Below are 15,583 nucleotides of genomic sequence, written 5' to 3' on the forward strand. Positions count from 1 at the left end.
AAGAACTTTGAACTGTGTGTTGAAGGACTTGAGGAACTTTGAACTGTGTTGAGAACTTGAAGAACTTTGAACTGTGTTGAAGGACTTGAAGAACTTTGAACTGTGTTGAAGGACTTGAGGAACTTTGAACTGTGTTGAGAACTTGAAGAACTTTGAACTGTGTTGAAGGACTTGAAGAACTTTGAACTGTGTGTTGAAGGACTTGAGGAACTTTGAACTGTGTTGAGAACTTGAAGAACTTTGAACTGTGTTGAAGGACTTGAAGAACTTTGAACTGTGTGTTGAAGGACTTGAGGAACTTTGAACTGTGTTGAAGGACTTGAAGAACTTTGAACTGTGTTGAAGGACTTGAAGAACTTTGAACTGTGTTGAAGGACTTGAAGAACTTTGAACTGTGTTGAAGGACTTGAAGAACTTTGAACTGTGTTGAAAAACTTGAGGGTTAGGGTTAGGGTTTTTTTTTCCCTGTAGAGGGCAGCATTAAACCTCAGCCTGCCAGAAATGATTAGAAGCATTTTTCTGCCAGATTTTTGAATGAATGGTGCATTTCTAATGTAAAGGGGGAGGGGCTAAAACAATGCCAAATGCCTTAAGTGTTATTTTTTGTTGGTAAGAACAGTTGTGAATGAGAAAAACAAGCAGAGAAAATATATGTGAGATGATAGAGTAGATAACACCATTTTGAATCCCTTCTGAGATACCCTTCTGTCATAATTTCACATAAAAAACAAACACTAAAAAGAATACATCCACAAATCTTACATCAAAAATAAAAAAATTGTTAATATGTTTTCATAGAATGAATGGAGATCAAAGATCAAAGGCGGATGAAATTCCAGATCTTCAGCGTGTGCAGATAAAACCATGTGCACACGTTCAAAACAAATGTTACAAAGTGACAACTTCATCAGCAACACTTTAGTCTATAATAAGTGACATATGTGTGTAATGATGGACACTTTGCTCATGTACCTTCTCCAGTCTGTGCATCTCTGATCTGTAGGTTGCAGTTTGTTGCCTTGAGGCGCTCCTGGCTCATAATCTGCCGTTTAAGCTCTTTGAGGGCGATATGAAGCCCATCAAAAGTCACAATCTTTTCATCCAGTTTGGAAGAAAACTTGTAGTGAACACTTGACATTTTACATGTCTGACAATGTTTTCATCAATCAAGCACAAGGAAAAACCTCAGGCTTGATTTGATCAAATAACACTGAACACAAGAGGCTAAATCTTGTGACTTTATTCTTCTCGTCTCTGGATTAGGATTAGGGTCAGGTTAGGTCAGTAATGTTGTGTTAGTGAACCTTTATATGCACAGAAACACAGATGACAAAGATAGTAATAACATGAGGGAAACATCATCAAGTGTGTGTTGTCTTCTTTCCTTACAAATTCTTCAAAGTCTTTGACGCTGATGCTCTTTGACCTTTGCTGACATCATCAAGCCTCAGGTTTGAGTTTAACAAAGTTCTTCCTCAGTGTTGAAACCATTTTCACAATGGTATATTTGAATACATGTTGATTATATATGCTTCAATGTTGTTTATTGTGTTATGTGATGATTATTTGACGTCAGATTGAGTAACATAATCTGAATATGTGGTGAAGCTCTTTAATTCCAGCTCAGGCTGAATGTGAGAGTAAAAGGTTGGATCGTTGCACAGTTAAGGCTTTAAGTGAATGAATGAATGAATGAATGAATGAATGAGTCAAAGTCAGGGTTTGTGTTGGTATAGTGATCATCACTGTTAATGCTGTTCTTCTTCTGGATTTAATCATTTGTTTTCTTTTATGAATGTTTATTTGTTTTATTGATTGCTAAATGATGACTTTATTTCATTGTGACATACTTTGACTCCTCCCCCCTCTGACATTTGTTCCTGACTTTAGTGGGTGTGGTGCTGAGTCAGTGGACATTTCAAAAGTTGTGTTTTCTCTGGAAAATAACCATGTCTCTTGTTTTTTCTGATGAAGCGACGCTGACTCTTCAGATGCCATTCTTCCTGTTTTTCATCACAGTGTTCATGAATTTACTCAGATTATTTGTTGATTTGTTTTTGTTTGTTTTTTGCTTTCTTAGCAGCCTAACCCCAGAAAAGTAGCATCATTAGCACAGATTGTGTATTTATTGTTGACTTAAGTCATATTCAAACTTGTTGCATTGTGTCACAAACGTGTTTTTTTATGTTCACATTCATGAACATAAAAAAGTGAAAGTGATTCTGGATCCGTTTCCTGTTTGTGGAGAAGTTGCATGATAAAGTTGTTGCAGCTGTTGAGTGAGGCTCGTCATGACGTCACGGCGTCTCTGCGCTCTGATTGGCTGCTTCACGTGCATAAAGTGCTGTTTGCAGAAGTTGTTTTCACTTTGCGCTGTGACGGTTCAGAGATGCAGAACTGTTCCAGGTCCTGGAGCTTGTTCTGGGCCAAAGGTCCGAGCAGGAGCCGCGTGCTCTGCGCACTCAGACCTGCGTCACCCGCCGCTGCTCGCGGGCTCACAGTCGGACTCAGATCCGGACTCGGACCCGGGACCCGCGGGCTGAGCTCGTGTGCGCCCGCCGCTGCCGCCGGTTCTTCCCGCAGGATCGAGAGGATTTTCCCCAGACACGATGATTTCGCAGAGAGACACATCGGTCCAGGTGAGCGGGAGAAGACCGAGATGTTGGACGTTCTGGGATTAAAGGTGAGAATCCCAAATCACGACCCGGGATTAAACTTGTCTGAGCCTCCGTTTATTCTGGTTTAAATGGTTTTAATCCTCAGTCGATGGACCAGTTGATCGAAAACACGGTCCCGCTCTCCATCCGTCTGCAGAGGAGCATGAGGCTGGACGATCCAGTCTGTAAGTTATCGATTACTCTCATTATTGATCATCACTAATCAAATACAAACCTGTGAACACGTGTCTTCTTCTTCACTTCACTTTGATCACATGAGGGTGCACGCGCATGTGGTGCACGCGTCTCTGCGCTCTTCCTTTGATCATATTTGGAGTTGTTGTTGTGTAAAGTTTCTCAGAGTCCAGTTCAATCTGGTTCCCGTTCACATGACATCACAGCTGAGGAGGTTCCGCCTCAGTCCAGCAGCACGTGACCCAGAGTAAAGGATGAGATTAGTGAAACATAGAGTCCGTTATTATCTCATTAAGTCTGGGCACTGAACTGAGACATAATGTACATCACAAACTCTTTATAATAAACATCACAAACTCTTTATATGAAACATCACAAACTGTTTATATTAAACATCACAAACTGTTTATATTAAACATCACAAACTGTTTATATGAAACATCACAAACTATTTATGTTAAACATCACACATAGTCACACACACACACACACACACAGTCACACACACACATGTACTGATAAAATCATAAAACCTTCCATATCTGATCGTTAATAAATAACTTAAAGACAAATTAATTGCTTCTCAAGTTTTTCCATAATGAATGTCATCCCCTGTGATGCAATTTAGCTCCGCCCCCTCCTGACTCAGCCACTCAGAAGGACCAATCACAGGCTGAGCTGCTTTTCTGCTGCTTCAGCAGGGTTTTATCTGTCCAACAATAGACACGTGCGCACACACACACACACACACCCTGGAAATGTCCACTTTACTGTCTCCGTTAGACTGACTGTCTTTACATGAACGTGTTGCATTCAAGGACACTGGAAATGTCCACTTCACTTATTCCCAGACTGTGTGTTCATGTTCATGTTCATGTTCATGACGTCACTTAGTTCCTCACTGTTTATGACATTTAAACTTTTTTTTACATTCTACTAATGAAAATAACTCTTATATTATTAGAAAACAACTCAAAGGATGTTGTGATGGAAATGTTACGTATCTACGTATAAACTTGTTTATGTCTTTAAAACACGCATCACAGGAAGTTTAGATCACCTGACTTTGTGTCTTTGAATATTTTCCAGGTGAAAACGAAATCCTCGAGACTTTACAGAAAATTGCATCAAAGAACAAAGTGTGGAGGTCATACATTGGCATGGGCTATTACAACTGCTCAGTACCGCCCCCTATCCAGCGTAACCTGCTTGAGAATGCAGGCTGGTAAGTGACCCGATTGATCAAGTTTGGTTTTTCATTTAAACTGATGTAAGTTAGTGAGAGTGATTGCATGACGTCTGCTCCTCAGGGTCACTCAGTACACGCCGTACCAACCCGAGGTTTCTCAAGGTCGTCTGGAGTCGCTGCTCAACTACCAGACCATGATCTGTGACATCACAGGTCTGCCCGTCGCCAACGCCTCGCTGCTGGATGAGGGAACGGCGGCCGCCGAGGCCATGCAACTGTGTCACAGGTCACCGACATACATGTGTTTTACTTTGGTTCAGTATGGTACAGTCCTGGGTCAGGCCACGTCGTACTGACTGTGGGTGAAGTTGGACTAGCTCCGCCCTCACCGTACCATTGTACTCTGGTACCACAAGTGAAGGTTGTCAGAGAATGGAATGGTTAGAGCTGGTTATTATGGTTCTATTCCTGGTGTAAACTCAAAAACATCTGTACTGAACCAAACCAGGAGCACAAGGAGAAAAAAAACCTCAACTGTCACTTTAAATAAGAAAAGTATATTCAATTTAGTATTTACTTACTTTCACAGACAGAACAAAAGACGGACCTTTTACATTGACCCACGCTGTCACCCTCAGACCATCGCTGTGGTCCAGACCAGAGCCAAGTATGTGACACACACACACACACACTCTTGACACACACACACTCTGACACACACACTCTGACACACACTGTGTTGCAGTTACATCGGCGTGCAGACAGAGCTCAAACTGCCTCATCAGATGGACTTCAGTGGTAAGAACGTGAGTGGCGTCCTCTTCCAGTATCCGGACACAGACGGTCGAGTAGAAGACTTCACTGCTCTGGTGGACCGAGCTCACAAAGGAGGGGTGAGACGCCGCTGGCTTCTTGTAAACATAAGAAAAAACAGTAAGAAAAGAATGACATGTAACGGCTCCACCGCCGTCCGTCCAGGCGCTCGCCTGCTGCGCCACAGATCTTCTGGCGCTCTGCGTCCTGCGTCCTCCTGGAGAGTTTGGCGTGGACATCGCTCTGGGCAGCTCGCAGAGGTTTGGCGTTCCTCTCTGCTATGGAGGTCCACACGCCGCCTTCTTCTCCGTCAAGGACCACTTGGTCCGTATGATGCCTGGCAGAATGGTTGGCGTCACCAGGTGAGGCGTAGACGACGGGAGCAAAGACATCTGGGGGTTAAAAATGTGTTAAAAAATAACAGTGTGTGGTTTCAGGGACGCCGCGGGTAAAGAAGTTTATCGACTGGCACTACAGACGAGAGAGCAGCACATTCGTAGAGACAAAGCCACCAGTAACATCTGCACCGCACAGGTGTGACCACGCCCACTCTGTTCCACACAGCCACTCTTTATGTATTAGGATTATATTCAAAAACCTCCTGTTTATCCGCAGGCTTTGCTCGCCAACATGGCCGCCATGTTCACGCTGTATCACGGTCCTCAGGGACTCAGACACATCGCAGAGAGGACGCACGCCGCCGCGCTGATCCTCGCTGAAGGTCATCCAGTATTCTGATGCCTGACCTGAATCTGACCTCTGTGACCTCTGTGACCTCTTATTGACCTGACTGTGACCTCTCACTGTGACCTCTGTGACCACTCATTGACCTGACTGTGACCTCTGTGACCTCTCATTGACCTGACTGTGACCTGACTGTGACCTGACTGTGACCTCTGTGAAATCTGTGACCTCTCACTGTGACCTCTGTGACCTCTGTGACCTCTCACTGTGACCTCTGTGACCTCTGTGACCTCTCACTGTGACCTCTGTGACCTCTGTGTTACAGGTGTGAAGAGAGCAGGTCACCGTCTCCACAGTGACATGTTTTTTGACACATTAAAGATAAACTGTGGAGTCGCAGCCAAAGACATTTTAGAGCGAGCCGAGCAGAGAGAGATCAACTTAAGAGTCTTCTCAGACGGAGAGGTGAGGATCCTGTCTGTGTCTGTACCTGTCTGTGTCTGTGTCTGTCTGTCTGTCTGTGTCTATACCTGTCTGTCTGTGTCTGTACCTGTCTGTCTGTCTCTCTGTGTCTATACCTGTCTGTCTGTGTCTGTACCTGTCTGTCTGTCTGTGTCTGTCTGTGTCTATACCTGTCTGTCTGTACTTGTACCTGCACGAGGACTGTCTAACCTCAGCATGTTACTTATGTGTCAGGAGAGAAACCTGACTGGCACCCCCAGAAAAAAAAGAAACCCTAACCCACAAATACTCACAAGGAAACCGTCACAACGTGTGTGTGTGTGTGTGTGTGTGTGTGTGTGTGTGTCCACAGCTCGGTGTCTCTCTGGATGAGACGGTGACAGAGAAAGACTTGGACGATCTTCTGTGGGTCTTGGGCTGTGAATCATCAGCTGTGAGTTATTGATCATTGATTACAGATGGTGACATTTACTTTAAAGATGAAGCCAGGAACTTTTAATAAAACACAAACACATTGTTATTATGTATGAAACATTGTTATTACGTGTGAAACATTGTTATTACGTGTGAAACATTGTTCTTATAATGTTTCATGTCCAGGAGCTGATGGCTGAGAAGATGGGTGAACGGGTGAAAGGCATCATGGGAAGTCCTTTCAAAAGGACAAGCAAGTATCTGACACACCAGATTTTTAACAGGTTAGTTTATATTGTTGTATTTGTACTGTATACACCTGTCTCACTCACCACTACACACACACACACCTTCAGTTAAAGATGGCTGCCGTGTCATGTGTTCATCATATAAATTAAATTAGTTTACTCGTTATCCAAAATCTGTACAACATGAACCACAGAATAATCTGACCTTGATGTCATTCATTCATTCATTGATGATGAATCCATGATGTCCATGTGTTTACTGTTGTAACAAAGTGAACTTTTGTTTCCAGTTTTCACTCCGAGACAAACATCGTCCGATACATGAAGCGTCTGGAGAACAAAGACATCTCACTGGTTCACAGCATGATCCCACTGGTGAGCATTCATCCATTCATCCATTCATACATTCACACATGTTCATGTTCAAAGAGCTGCAGCTCACTGATGATTGTGTTGTTCAGGGCTCGTGCACCATGAAGCTGAACAGCTCGTCTGAACTCATGGTGAGTCACTGTTCATTCATTCATTCATTCATTCATTCATTCATTCATTCACACACACACACACACACACACACACACACACACACACCCACACACACACACACACACACACACACCATGAAGCTGAACAGCTCGTCTGAATCTCTGTCCTCTCTGTCTGTTCTCTGTCTGTCCTCTCTGTCTGTCCTGTCTGTCCTCTCTGTCTGTCCTCTGTCTGTCCTCTGTCTGTCCTCTGTCTGTCCTCTGTCTGTCCTCTGTCTGTCCTCAGCCCATCACATGGAGGGAGTTCTCTAACGTTCACCCGTTTGTTCCTCTGGATCAAGCTGAAGGTTTTCAAACTCTGTTCAAACAACTGGAGAAAGATTTGTGTGAATTGACCGGATACGACAAGATCTCCTTCCAACCCAACAGGTGTGTGTGTGTGAGTGTGTTACAGCGGGGCTCAGGGAGAATACGCCGGCCTCGCTGCCATTAAAGCTTATCTGAACTCTACATTACAGTGTGTAACTGTGTTGTGTGTGTGTAACTGTGTTGTGTGTGTGTAACTGTGTTGTGTGTGTGTTACAGCGGGGCTCAGGGAGAGTACGCCGGCCTCGCTGCCATTAAAGCTTATCTGAACTCTACAGGACAAAGACAAAGAAGTGTAAGTGAACATTTTGACATGTTTACAATAAAAAGAACATCAACGTGTGGTCAAAGGTGGTACTGCAACTAACAACTCTTCTCTTTATTGATGAATTTGATGATTATTTTGTTAAATGACTGAATGAATGTCAGGTGATTGAAAAGCAGCTCATATCTGACTCTGGTGCAGAGTCCTCGTCCATCATCATAAATAAATAAAGACGTTTAAATATTAACCAACCTTTAAATATTAAATGGTGATAAAATAAACTCTGGAGCTTATATAAGATAAAAGAAGATCATTTAATGTCATTCATTATTTTTTAATCACTGATTCTAATTTAAAGTCCCAGAGATTAAAGGTGTATTGTGTCTTATCACAAGTCCTTGACTGTGAACTTTATTGTTCCCATCATGCAACAGTTCAGTGTGACCTGTGACCATGAACACGGTGAGATAAGTCGCACATTAATGAGGATGACTCTGCACTTTTTCACCATTAAAACCTCCACGACTCATCAGTTTGTCACAAATTGTTGAGTTCAAACTGAAAAAACACCCACACAACACACACACTACACAATACACACTAATACACACACTACACACACACTACACACACAATACACACTGAATCAGACTATGGGGAAACAACGTGAAGCTCTAATGTTTACTTTGTTTGATTTGTTAAATCATGAACTTGTTCTCATGTTGTTTTGTTGTTTTCTTTGTTGTTTTATTGATTTCAAGTCTGTTTTCTTTGTTGTTTTGTTGATTTCAGGTTTGTTTTCTTTGTTGTTTTGTTGATTTCAGGTTTGTCTAATCCCTAAATCGGCTCACGGCACAAACCCTGCGAGTGCTCAGATGGCCGGAATGAAGGTTCAGGTTGTGGAAGTGGACAAAGACGGAAACATCGACCTGGTTCATCTCAAGGCGCTGGTGAGGTCATCAGAGGGCGGAGCTTTGTAATCATTACCAGGACAGAGCCCTTAAGAAATCATTGAAAACAGGAATTGCAAGTGATCGACAAATCTTTACATCACTTCGAAACAAAGTGATAAAACTTATGCGTACAGCAAAAGCTCTTTTTTATATTGATATTATTAAAGGGGCAAATGGAAATGGAAAAATAATATGGGAAGATCTAAATAAACTCTTGGTGCGTAACAATGATGATCATCTCAGGAATCTGCAGCTCCAAGTAAATGGTACACTGACCGATGACTTGGGCAAAATTGTCAATATATTTAATACATTTTTCATTAGCTCAATTGAAGAATTGACAAGGCATCTTAAATGTCCTGATATCCCATGTAAGTGTATAGATGCCAGTAAACCGATATTTAGTCTACAAGAAATATCTGTCCCTGAGGTCACTAAAATAATAACAACTCTAAAAAACTCAAAAGCAAGGGACACATTTGGTCTGACAAATCACCTTGTGAAGCTTCACAAAGTGGCACTTGTAAAACCAATTACACACATGATAAATCAATCTATTAGACAGGGAATAGTGCCATCATCTTGGAAGATTGCCAGAGTTACCCCAATATACAAGAGTGGTGAAAAAACAAAACCAGAGAACTATCGTCCAATTAGTATTTTACACATTATTTCAAAAATTGCAGAAAAATGGGTTGCTGCGCAACTAACTGAATACCTAAGTAATAGTCAGACCTCGCTCCATCCAATGCAGTTTGGGTTTAGGAAGCATCACTCCACAGAGACAGCCACTTGTTATTTTCTAGAAAATGTAAAACATCTGCTTGACCAGGGTGGTTTTGTTGGTGCTGTGTTCCTTGACCTGAAGCGAGCATTTGACACAATTAATCATAAGGTTATAATCGCTAAATTAACCAATTTTAATTTCTCTAACAGTGTCCTCTGCTGGATAAAATCATATCTGTCGGGCAGAAAACAAGCAGTACAAATAGATCATTTCCAATCTACCCTACACCCTACTGGTGTCCCACAAGGCTCAGTACTGGGACCAATTTTATTCAGTCTATATGTCAATAATCTACCTGATGTGTGTAGCGCTGTAAAGGTACAGTTATATGCTGATGACACCGTTATGTATGTTCATGCAAAAACAAAGTGTGAAGCCGCTGCAGTTCTCTCTGGTGCCATGGTGCCTGTGTCCCACTGGCTCCAAGACTCTTGTCTGCACCTCAACGCTAAAAAAACCGTCTGTATGTTTTTCTCCCGGCAGCCAGCAGATGGTGAACAACCATCTGTGCTAGTCAATGGTGAGAGATTAGATGTGGTAGAACAATTTAAATATCTTGGTGTAGTCTTTGACTCCAACTTGAATTTCAAGCAGCATGTTAAGAAAATTGAGCATATAATTAAGTTTAATCTGTCCAACTTTAAACCTATTAGACCGTTTCTAACTACAGAGTCGGCAAAGGTCTATATGCATGCTACGATATTCAGCCACATAAACTACTGTTATACAACGTGGTCTCATACCTCAGAGAATATCCTGAAGCCATTAAAGTCTCTCATCAAGAGAACACTTAAAATTCTGGACAAAAAGCCTCTACAGTATCATTATTGTAACATCTTAAGTAGGTATAACATTCTGGATTTTGGTAATTATCAGATATTCATGGATGCTTGACTCATCTTTAGAGTTTTAAATAAACTTGCTCCCCCTCCCTTGATGGATTTTATAAGTAAAAAAAATAGCAGTCGAGTAAACACCAGAGCAGTGACCAGAGGGGACTGCAACGTACAAAGGCGCAGGACGAAATTTGACCAAATGGTGGGGTCCATCAGGGGCACACAGACATGGAATAAGCTACCAGACCATGTCAGAAACTGTGACACCTATTCAACATTTAAACAATCACTGAAACAATGGTTGAAAACTAACCAGACATGCACTCACAGTTAGATTATCCACTTTTATTTTTTCTTATTTTTTTTTTTTTAGTAATGTCTTGTGATTTATGTATTCTTTTGTACCATGTCCTGTTAAATGTCTAATGTACTGACCTGCCTTAGGACAACGGATGAAAACTAGCTATTGTGCTAACTCTGGCATATTTACATTGTTGCTCTATGCTGACATGTCGATGAATATGCATTGTCCTAATTTAAATAAATAAATAAAATAAAAAAATAAAATAAATGTTATTACCGTTACCATGGTAACCATCACAGAGTTAAAGTTCCTTCCTGTTCCTGAAACAGGCTGGAGTTTTTCCTCTGGGTTTTCTGTTTCAGAAAGAAAAGAAACTCAAACCTGAGACAAAGTTGAACAAAGTCAGCATTTTAACGGCTACATTTTGAAGCCTAACTTTGTGAATGTGAATCATAAATACCTACATATGTGTGCATATATGTATATGTATATGTATATGTATATATATATATATATATATATATATATATATATATATATATACATACATATATGAAGTCATATTGGTGGTTTGTGTGTCACAGGTGGACAAACACAAGGCGAGCCTGGCGGCCATGATGATCACGTATCCGTCCACCTTCGGTGTGTTTGAAGAACAAATCAGAGACGTGTGTGACCTGATCCACGAGAACGGAGGACAGGTTTATCTGGACGGAGCCAACATGAACGCCCAGGTCACATGACTCATCATGTCTTTATCACTCATATTTAATTATTGATCACATGTTCACGTCAACTCGCCTCTTATCGTATATGAGGTGTCTGTGTCTGTCCATCTGTCTGTCCGTGTCTGTGTCTGTCCATCTGTCTCTGTAAAACAGAAGACAAATAAAAATAATGTTTGGTGTTAAAATGTGAATTGTTTTTACATAAATGAAAAATTTACTGAGATTATTTTAGAATAATTTCCTCCGTTTCTCCTCAGGTGGGATTGTGTCGTCCTGGAGATTATGGTTCTGATGTGTCTCATCTGAACCTGCACAAAACCTTCTGTATCCCTCATGGAGGAGGAGGACCAGGCATGGGCCCCATCGGAGTGTAGGTCACACACACACACACACACACACACAGACACACACACACACACACACACACACACACACACACACACACACACACACACACACACACACACACACACACACACACACACACACAGCAGACACATGACCTTTAACCCTAACTCTCTTCAGGAAGTCTCACCTTGCTCCCTTCCTGCCGAGTCACCCAGTGGTTGCCATGACGTCAGTGAACTCCAGCAGCTCACTGGGAACCATCAGTGCTGCCCCCTGGGGGTCCAGCGCCATCCTGCCCATCTCCTGGGCTTACATCAAGGTCAAAGTTCATCACTATACAATGATTAAAACGTTCCAGTGCAGAATGTCTATCGCCCCCCGGTGGATTTTCTGAGTATTGATTACTGAATCATTATTATTATTATTATTATTATTATTATTATTATAATAATAATAACTGAACTGTGCCTAACTTTTTTTGTGACATCATGACCCTTGACCTGACGCTCTCTGTGATTGGTTCAGGCTCGTCATGTGACTGTTAGAGCTGTAATATTTGAGCTGTGGGAGAGACTAGAGAGACACAGACAGAGAGAGAGACAGACAGAGAGACACAGACAGACAGAGAGACACAGACAGAGACACAGACAGACACAGACAGACACAGACAAACACAGAAAGACCGACAGACACAAAGACACAGACAGACAGAGAGACACAGACAGACACAGAAAGTCAGATAGACACAGAGAGAGACAGACAGACAGACAGACAGACAGACAGACAGAAAGACAGAAAGACAGAGAGACACAGACAGACACAGAGAGACACAGAGAGACACAGACAGACACAGAGAGACACAGACAGACAGAGAGACACAGACAGACAGACACAGACAGACAGAAATACAGAGAGACACAGACAGACACAGAGAGACACAGACAGACAGACACAGACAGACACAGAGAGACACAGACAGACAGACAGAGACACAGACACAGACAGACTGACAGAGAGACACAGACAGACAGACAGACACAGACAGCTTGTTTCATGTGGACGTCCATGTTTGTTAGGATGATGTCATCCCAGTGACAGTGATGAGTGAGAGGATGAACACAACATGTATTTGTGTTGTTTAGATGATGGGATCTAAAGGACTGCGTCACGCCACTGAGGTGGCCATACTCAACGCCAACTACATGGCCAAGAGACTGGAGGGTCCTTATAAGATCCTGTACCGAGGATCCCAAGGTAGAACAACACCAACACGTCCTAAAGTCATGTGTTCAGATCTGTCTTCATGATCTTTGCTGTGCTCAGGTTTTGTAGCTCATGAGTTTATTGTGGATCTGAGGCCGTTCAAGAGGACGGCGAACATCGAGGCTGTGGACGTCGCCAAGAGACTGCAGGACTATGGTCATTACTTTTAGAAATACACAAATACTCTTTTATGTGTGTATGTATATGTGTGAAAGTATATTATATATATATATATAACTTTTTTTTTAATGATGATTTTTGTAAACCTTAAAACTGATAGTGTGTGTGTGTGTGTGTGTGTGTGTGCGCAGGTTTCCATGCACCCACCATGTCGTGGCCGGTCACAGGGACGATCATGATCGAGCCGACAGAGTCAGAGGACAAAGCTGAGCTCGACCGCTTCTGTGACGCTCTGTTAGCTATCAGACAGGAAATCACTGACATAGAAGACGGACGCATGGACGCACGAGTCAACGCACTCAAGGTCAGTGTGTGTGTGTGTGTGTGTGTGTGTGTGTCTGTCTCACGGTGTGTGTGTGTCTCACTGTCTGTGTGTGTGTGTGTGTGTCTGTGTCTCACTGTCTGTGTGTGTCTCACGGTGTGTGTGTGTGTGTGTGTGTGTTGCAGATGGCGCCTCACTCTCTGGCCTGTGTGTCTTCGTCAAACTGGGACAGACCGTACTCCAGAGAGTTTGCTTCTTTTCCTCTGGTGAGTGTTTCGACCTTGTTTCTCTGTCTCTGTCGCCCTCTGGTGGTGACAGAGAGCAGCACTGATTCATGTGATTCATGTTTTTGTCTCTGAGGAGAAAACAGATGAAGGTGAGGACATGATGTCCCTGCTTTGTTTGTCTCTTTCTTTCTTCACAGCCCTTCATCAGACCTGAGACTAAGTTCTGGCCCAGCATCTCAAGGATTGACGACATCTACGGCGACCAGAACCTGGTGTGCACGTGTCCGCCCATGGAGGCGTACGAGTCTCCGTACGAGGAGACGAGGGTGTTGTCCTAAAAATCCAGTGTGTAAACAAGAAAGGGGCGGGGCGTGTCAGACGGGGCGGGGCTTGTGAGAAGGTTATCCGATGTGTGTTGAAATAACAACAAACTGTGTGAGGCTGAATCTGCTTTAATCTGATGACTGTCAGGGTCATGACCTTTGCTATAACTGTATCGGACCAATGGTGGCGCTGTTGTGTAACGCACCTGAAACATGAGTTGATGAAAAACAAAAAAACACTGCCTTCACTTTGTCACCACTTAGTTTTTGTTGATACAAATCTTTATGAAAATGTTTCAATATTTGTTTTGTTGACAACAAAAGAAAAAAAGTCTCAACGTTTGTTTTTAAAGAAATTCTTTTTTATGTTAAATATTTGTCTGCAGAAAAAAAGGCTATTAAACATTTGTCTTAAAGTCTGTGTGTGTGTGTGTGGCCGTGTATGTCACATACATCTACATCTATAAGGTATAAACAATAACATGCAGTTCACTGGGATTATTTTATCCACCAAAGGGTATAACACACACACACACACACACACACACACCCCCCAGAACACCCATCACTGAGACAGATAGAATGTCAGCGCCTCCTTGTGGCTAACGGTGGTGTTTTCCTCCCAGACTCCTGCTGGACCAGCTCAGTGTAACCAATATAAGGGGCGTGGCATGTAAGTGGACATTTCATATTTTTCATTGACCACTTTGAATGTTGAATGTGTCCATGTGGTTCAGGTTAGTAAATGCAGTAAATACTCTCATGTTCTTATAGGACGTGTTCAACGTTGTTGCTGCAAATACCAAAGCAGACGTTTGCCTTCGTTTGTTACATAATAATATTTAATTGAGAAGCAAAGTTATTTTTCTAGTAATTAAAGATATTGCCCTTTAGTGTCAGTGGTTTTAGAGTCGCTTCAGCGTTAAAGACAAATCAGTGCATGATTTCTCAGGGACTATTAGAGCAAAAGATATCAGTGATGTTAGATTTTATCATTCAGTCTAACTTCACCTAATTTCCTCACTTATCTTTAATGATCTTTTCCATCCCTGTGTGTCTTCACCTCTCAGATTTCTGTGTAAATCCTCTCTTTTGACCTCAGCTCTCATCGTTGTCCTTTCTCTTTCCAGTCCATCATATCCAGGCTCAGCTGGTCCAGGTGCTGATGTCTGACAGACAGGTTCTGCAGCTCGGCCTCAGATCTCGGCCTCAGCACTGAGTGTACCTGTATGGTACCTTTATATAACCTCTAGGCTCTAACCCATAACCCTATCCTTTATATATCGTTTCATTGTTATAGGACTGAACTGCTTCAATTCGCTGTACGATAAAGTGAAAACTGCTTTGTGCCAACGAACAGGAAAACCACACTTCAGAAACCGTAGTAATCTGCATATTGATTTTTATCACAACATGTGTAATATCTACAAAATCTGGGGATCAGACAAGACTTCAGAGGCTTGAAATATACGTGTCCATATATCGTTATAATATTGAGATATTTCTTGAACTTCCTGCTCAGATATAACAGGAGGTTTGATTAGTTCTGATTAGTTCATCAGAGACTGGAACAAAAAACAACCATATGTTCAAT

At 42.2% G+C, this 15,583-nt stretch overlaps 1 protein-coding gene across 1 annotated transcript; it reads left to right on the plus strand.

Moving 5' to 3' along the window:
- The first annotated feature begins 2,383 nt into the window (after positions 1–2,383).
- gldc (glycine dehydrogenase (decarboxylating)) lies at positions 2,384–14,408 on the plus strand. The gene is made up of 25 exons (XM_083903630.1): positions 2,384–2,683; positions 2,764–2,842; positions 3,942–4,077; positions 4,163–4,327; positions 4,631–4,708; positions 4,787–4,934; positions 5,020–5,216; positions 5,292–5,388; positions 5,470–5,575; positions 5,864–6,003; positions 6,353–6,433; positions 6,601–6,698; positions 6,953–7,037; positions 7,124–7,165; positions 7,434–7,576; positions 7,733–7,808; positions 8,603–8,728; positions 11,243–11,392; positions 11,644–11,756; positions 11,912–12,053; positions 12,877–12,988; positions 13,058–13,153; positions 13,309–13,481; positions 13,625–13,705; positions 13,864–14,408. The coding sequence occupies exons 1-25, from the start codon at positions 2,390–2,392 to the stop codon at positions 14,002–14,004; spliced, it is 3,099 nt and encodes a 1,032-aa protein (XP_083759756.1). The 5' UTR covers positions 2,384–2,389; the 3' UTR covers positions 14,005–14,408.
- The last annotated feature ends 1,175 nt before the right edge of the window (positions 14,409–15,583 follow it).

Source organism: Microchirus variegatus (assembly GCF_963457635.1).
Source record: "Microchirus variegatus genome assembly, chromosome: 17".
NCBI classification, from domain to species: domain Eukaryota; kingdom Metazoa; phylum Chordata; class Actinopteri; order Pleuronectiformes; family Soleidae; genus Microchirus; species Microchirus variegatus.

Excerpts from the sequence above, each read along its gene's own strand:
- gldc (XM_083903630.1), top strand. The coding sequence starts at position 2,390 with ATGCAGAACTGTTCCAGGTCCTGGAGCTTGTTCTGGGCCAAAGGTCCG. Across the intron at positions 6,434-6,600 it reads TGGGCTGTGAATCATCAGCT|GAGCTGATGGCTGAGAAGAT; the intron begins GTGAGTTATTGA and ends TTTCATGTCCAG. Across the intron at positions 7,809-8,602 it reads CAGGACAAAGACAAAGAAGT|GTTTGTCTAATCCCTAAATC; the intron begins GTAAGTGAACAT and ends TGTTGATTTCAG.